The 6,548-nt window shown below is 45.8% G+C and overlaps 1 protein-coding gene across 1 annotated transcript in view; it reads right to left on the bottom strand.

Moving 5' to 3' along the window:
* Positions 1 to 3,750: 3,750 nt before the first annotated feature.
* The window catches only part of LOC310804726 (transcription factor 4-like), a gene marked incomplete at its 3' end in the record, with an annotated part of 103,980 nt that continues 101,182 nt past the window's right edge, over positions 3,751 to 6,548 (bottom strand). Inside the window, exons 10-11 of the mRNA XM_083670044.1 lie at positions 3,923 to 4,198; positions 3,751 to 3,765 (exon numbers count right to left, since the gene is read on the bottom strand). Of these exons, the coding sequence (XP_083526170.1) occupies positions 3,751 to 3,765; positions 3,923 to 4,198 (291 nt within the window). The remainder of the gene's footprint in view (positions 3,766 to 3,922; positions 4,199 to 6,548) is intronic.

The following is a 6,548-nucleotide window of genomic DNA, read 5'->3' as shown; positions in this document are numbered from 1 at the left end:
AAAGATAAGAAACTCATATTCATCTTTCGTAAATAAAGCGCGTCTGCTCTTCTGCCACTGGAATGGAGTGGAAAAGAAAAAAACAATCAGAGATGAAGATCTGAAACCACAAAAAGATGGACCTCAAAGTACCTCTGCTTGAACACTTGAATGGTGTGGAGATGTATACTGTACTGTACTGTACATGCGGTCATCACGTCTCAGACTGGTCCTCCTCAGTCCTACAGCATGTGTAGCATCAGCACATGTGTCTGACTGTGGATGACTCATGCCGTGCGTGCTCCTCGTGCACGCTGGCACACATGTGTGTCCCACTAACAAACAGGCGGGCCCGAGCAGAGCCACGGTGAGCTCAGCGTCTCAGCGGCCAGGCGGCCTCGGCCCCCCGGACCACACAGCTCTCTCTCTCCGACAAGGTGTTTATCCCATGGGAGTAAACATGACAGGGCCGTGGCTCGACCGCAGGAAGAAGTGACCTGATATGAAAGACTCCTGATAGGCTGATAGGGCTGCTTATATAAACTGTGGGGTCTTTTTGGGAGTGTGTGTTGTGTATATTGGAGTATGGATAAAGGTAGTGTGTGTGCGTGTCTGTGTGTGTGTGTGTGTGTGCGTGTACGTGTGTGTGTGTGCGTGCGACCGTGTGTGTGTGTGCGCACAAGTATGTCATGACGATGATGATTATGATGGCTGTTTGGTTATTCTATTGGTCCGGGCTCTGGAGGAGTTATAGGCATGTAATCAGTTACACAGAACAATGATGAAGCCCTTTGATTGGCTGACGGGCATTAGCTGGAGGGGACGCTGACAGCGACCACATCCTGTATTCAGCACAGTGACCTCCTCTATCCACCCTGTCCACTGATACGCCCAGCGCCCCGCTGTATAAGACCAGATCTCAGCTGGTGTCTCACACATACACACTCCACACCCCAACGCCCCACTTCCACACCAAAACTGTGCCGAGGAGACAAATGTGCCAAATAAATGTTTCAGGATTACTGGGAGCGATAGGGAAACAATCTGGAATGGTTTACCCCGGAGCTCCTCCGGGGCCTTTGGAATATGAACCTTGGGAAAGAAGGGAAAAAGGCAAAAAGATAAAGGGGAGGAGGGAGAGGAGGGGGGGGGATATCTTTATAAAGGCCCTGGTCATGGACAAACAGCGATAAACAAGCTTGATTTGGTTCTTCTCTGATTAAAGAGAGATAAAGGCGGGTGGAGTGAAAGAGGCTGTACAAACACAGCGTTTGCGGAAAAAAAAAACCTGTTTCTTTCATTCTGACGTTGGGCGGTAGCCAATTGGCTCGCCGACAGCCGATTAATTGCCACCATAAATAATCAATTGACGGAGTAATTAAGAGCAATCTCAAAGTTTCAGAAAGCCGATTTCTCACAAAGTAGCGTGGACAGTCGGTGCGGAGGAAGGGCATACGCACCCACACACACACACACCCACACCCACACACACACAAACACACACACACACACACACACACGTACACACACACACACACACACACACACACACACACACACACACACACACACACACACACACACACACACACACACACACACACCCCTCTATGTTTGGTTCGTGTGTGTGCCTCCTCTCTGCATCTGCAGCCCAGTCACGAGGCCTGTGCGCTGGGCACAGTCGCCGGGGCCTCTCCCCTTGGCAACCTCCAGAAAAGCACAGTCAGTCCCGTTACCGCACTCTTTGTTGTTGACGTTGTTGTTGTCGCTGCTGTCCTCTGTCGCCGTTGTTGTTTGTATTTTTTAGGAGCCCCGACATTAACCTCGTAACAAAACTGCACCCCGCGGTGGCCGACAGCCAATCAGCCGCCGCCTCGGCTGCCTCAGCCGTCAGAGTGAGAACAAGTGTGTGGGAGCGGGCGGCCGCCATCGACTTGAAACCAAGCGTATCGCTCCCCTCCACACAGAAGCCAGCCCTATACACACTCACACTCTCAGGGCTGGGGATGGCTGCACTCCAGCTAAACACACACACACACACACACACACACACACACACACACACACTTTTAGAAACACATGCAGACACACACACACACAAAAATGCCCTCGCACACACACACACACACACACACACACACACACACACACACACACACACACACACACTACACTACAACTCTACTCTCTAATTGTTGCTCTTCTTGACACTCAATTTACGGTTCTGGGAAAAAAAGTGAATCACATCCTCTACATCATCTGATGGTAAAGAAGGCCGAAAAACCTCCAAGCCAAAAAAACCCTCTGGTCCACACTGATCCACATACAGTTAATTGGTATTAAGATCTTGGGCCTCCTGGGTAGCAGTGTAGCGGTATCCTCATTTCATGTGAGGGAGCACTTTAATGATGAACATATGGATCTAACTCCCCCTTCAGACTACAGAATCAGGACTGCATTATTTGACGCAGATTGTTATAATAAAACCGCAAAAAGATCAAAGGCATGATTACTTCAGCATTTTTACTTCTCCCCCCCCCTCTCTCTCTCCCCCCGCATTGCTATTTCTGCTCTTTGAAAAAGCAGACAAATTTATCTCGAGCATTCATCATGTGTATTGATAGACTGGTGATTTTGGCTGGAGATGTAGAGTGCTGGGGGTGGGGGGGTGGGGTGGGGGGGGTGAGGGTCCGGGTAGGGAGGTGTTGACTTGGCAAGGAGGGGGTGGTATGGAGGATGTGTAAGGTAGGAGCCAGGGCCGGGGCCGGGGCCGGGGCCCATGGCTGGTCATTCACTGCTTTGTGTGCTGAGCACACAGGAGGAGCGCGGAAAGCTGACCTATTTCTATTCAGCACGGCGGCACAGCCAACGCTACCCGCACCGGGCAGCCCACCAACGGGTGTTGGGGCGCGGCACAGCACTGGCCCGCATGGCTGTTCAAACACCAACAGAATCCATGCCTCTGAAGATGGCCCACTCAATAGTGTGCGTGTGTGTGTGTGTGTGTATGTGTGTGTGTGTGTGTGTGTGTGTGTGTGTGTGTCTGTGCTCACACAGAGGTCTCTGTAAACGGCTCTGGTTTAAATAAAGAGCCTTTAACCGCAGTCCCCAGGCTAGCTCACAGAGAGATTCAGAAACTGGACGACACTCTCGTTTGATAAGATGGACAGAGGAATCATTTTATGTTGTCAAAACGACCATTTCTTTTCATCGGATGTTTGACGAGGTAATAGCGTGTGATGCTCAGTAATAAATGGTACAGGCCACACACTCGGGAGCAACGCAAACTTAGCAAACATATTAGCAAACTTAGCAAACATATTAGCAAACAAGTTAGACTGAGCAAAGATATTTTTCCTAATTGACGCAATCTGTTCAAGGGAGCGGAAATAGTAACGTTCTCACTTTATCATTTGCTCAGGAAAACATTGGAGTCAGACCGTGCCCTCTGCAGCCCCCCCTGCAGCCCCCCCTGCAGCCCCCCCCCCTGCTACTACAATATAACAACGCAGATGAAAATGAGAACAAGCAAATTGTTTTTTTTCTCTCTTCTTGACCACTTTACTCAGCGTTTTGCATAATTTGTCTCTTATACAACATATGTCTCTGAGCCCCAGCCCCACTCAGCTAGGGGATGACCTATTTCAATGGGATTTGCTCCCCCCCCCCCCTCCCGCCCCCCTCCCCCCTTTGACAAAGGCTCCATTTTCACTTTCATAATGAGGGTTACAGGACAGGACAGGCGCTACGGCGAGAACAAGTGTGTCGCGTTCACAGACCCCCGGTCTGGAGTGGTGTCACCCACACACAGGGGAGGAGAGGGGGTGATGGAGGGACCCACACCCACAAGAAAGGGGGAGAGAACAGAGAGGTAGCAGCTCATCTCCTCTTCCCTCTGGGTCTCTGTAAGGCTGGAGTGTCTGTCTGCCCTTAATAGTGGCACATCCATAGCCGTCTCGTCTACAGCCCCCAGTCGCTCCCAGACGCCAGTCTGCCCTGATGCTGAAAGTTTGATCAGACGGCGGGCGCAGGCGGACTCAGGCTGGCAGGGGCTCAGTCGCAGGGTGCCCTGCCCTGGGGAGGACAGCGGAGAGACCCACACTTCCCCATCGCTTTGTGTGGAAATCCCAGTCATCTCAGGAATGCCCCAGTCTCTGTCTCGTCCATATGGGAGATCAATGGGAGGAAGGCTGAGCCCTCTCAGTGTGTGGACCACGTTCTGGCAACAGAACCAACGCACTCCGTAGACCTATAGCACGCCGTAAAAAGGAGCGGAAGAAAGGACCGAAACATACTATAGCACTGTGTGGAAAAGGAGGAGGAGGACGGAGAGAATACTAAGACAGCACCCTATGGCTGTGTTCAACAACCCTCTATCACAGCAGAAAAGACACAAACAAAGACCATTCTGTCAATAAAATGTCATCATAGTTAAATGCTAAACACTGACTATTTGTCACATGCCTGACCGTCAGTGACTATTAAGCTGACCACAGTTTTTGATCATTTACAATATTTACCATTTAATATTATCTCACAATTTAGGATAATATTGCCACATTTCACTCCTTGCTTTAAATTAAGCAATGATATATGGAATGATGAATGATAAATGTTTCTTTGAGATGATACTGCATTCGACTAGATTTATAGTATACGAAGCAAACAAACACCTGTTCTCAAAAAAACTCACAGCATATTGTATACTAATTAAGGCATTATCTACGAGAAGTTCAAGACAATGGAAAGGGTTTGAAGTCAGCTCCAGACAGGCCCGATGTACAGCAAACAGATATCAAACGCCGGCTAGAGTTGACTGTAAACTCATTAGAGAACAATGTATGTATTCATATACATCTATTTATAAACTTCATATTGCATAATATCCTGTGTCCTAATTCCATATGACTGGACATACAGGGTTGAGGCTGCCGCATGCTTTGTACATGAAGGACGGACAAATGTAAAATAACTATTTGTAACAAATGTAAAATAACTATAACTATTTAACTAGAACTAGAGATTTCTTCTAAACATTATTGGTCCTAAGAATTATAGCACTACACCTCAAATGAGCAAACATTGAAAATATCTTAACTATGTATTAATTATTATTTTTGGTATTATTATTATTATTATTATTATTATTATTATTAATATTATTATTATTATTATTATTATTATTATTATTATTATTATTATTATTATTATTATTATTATTATGTTGCAAGTGCAACATCATTTGTACTTTTAGCTATAATGACAGTTAAACAAATGATACAACATTCAATCAGTTTAAATTAAATCAAATAAATCTTAAATGAATGTCATATTTAGTGACATAAATTAAGACTAAGCTATTTCATTGAAATATTTTGGAGAGAAAATATTATTTTGCATACTGTTAAAATAAATAACTTTGATTTTGATAACAAAAAACTCTTTCCAAACCAATAAACTAGATAACAGTAGTGACAATGAAATACACATATAACAAAATTAAAGGAGATTAACATTTTTAAATAGAACTTTTGATTTCATTTTCTGACACAGAAATTCCAAATGTGTAGAAAAGGTTTGGCAATACTGTGCTGAGATGCTGTATGGGAGCTAATTAAAGTAGAGGAATATTCAAATGGCCTGTTAGCATAACAATGGCGACTGGGCAGCTATGTTTTAAAATGAGGTTGTGTAGAGGCCTTTTGTTTTTGCCCCTCTTTTGTTGACTCATTAGGCAGGGCTGCTCCTTCAGCTCCTTCAGACTGAAGCCCGACAGAGCTAGGCTGCTCTACTTTCCCTCTCCGAACGCCGGGGAGCAACCCCAGGTTCTCGCCTTCGACAGCACCTCACACAACACTAAATCTGGCTTTTTTGGGGGCGACAAAAATACAAATGACAACAAGGCCAGGAAACAAACCGTCTATCGATAGGGGTTTTCATGACCCACAAACGTGTGTGTGTTTTTTATCCGCCAAACGCACAGCATAAACAAGCCCAGCAAGATGCTTGGCACAGAATCAAGAGCCGCACAATGCTCCCATCCAGGGCCCGCACAATGCCCGGCGTATCATAAACAAAAATCAGATTGTACGGCCTCCATACAAAGAGGGCCTGTGTTCATTAAAGCGGGCACAGCGATGCCAACTTGGTGGAGGGGACCCTTATGCCACCTCGCCCCTAGGCAGGGATGAGGGCCGGGAACGGACTCGCCGGCCGGGGAACTCCAGCCGTCACCCATTGGACAGTGTCTGCTGACACACTAAGGGAAGAATTCGGACAGCGGTCGAAAAACTGGACCACTCTGAGCAGGCATATGGGAATGCAGCTCAATTAATAAAATATCAATACAATATTCCGTAACAAATATCACATTTCATTAGATATTTGCGCCTGGATACCTATATATTTTTGGGAATAATTCTGGAAGATATAATCCCAAAATTCTATTTTATTTTTTTATAATTTCACAAATTAACTATTTCGTTCACATTAAAATCTATAATACTAAATGTTTATTTTTTTTTCCAAATATGACATCATCATAAATAAAAGTAGCCTGTCAAAGAAAT

Source organism: Argentina silus (assembly GCF_951799395.1).
Source record: "Argentina silus genome assembly, chromosome: 5".
In the NCBI taxonomy this organism is placed as follows: Eukaryota; Metazoa; Chordata; class Actinopteri; order Argentiniformes; family Argentinidae; genus Argentina; species Argentina silus.
This window is presented reverse-complemented; position numbering and strand designations above follow the sequence as displayed.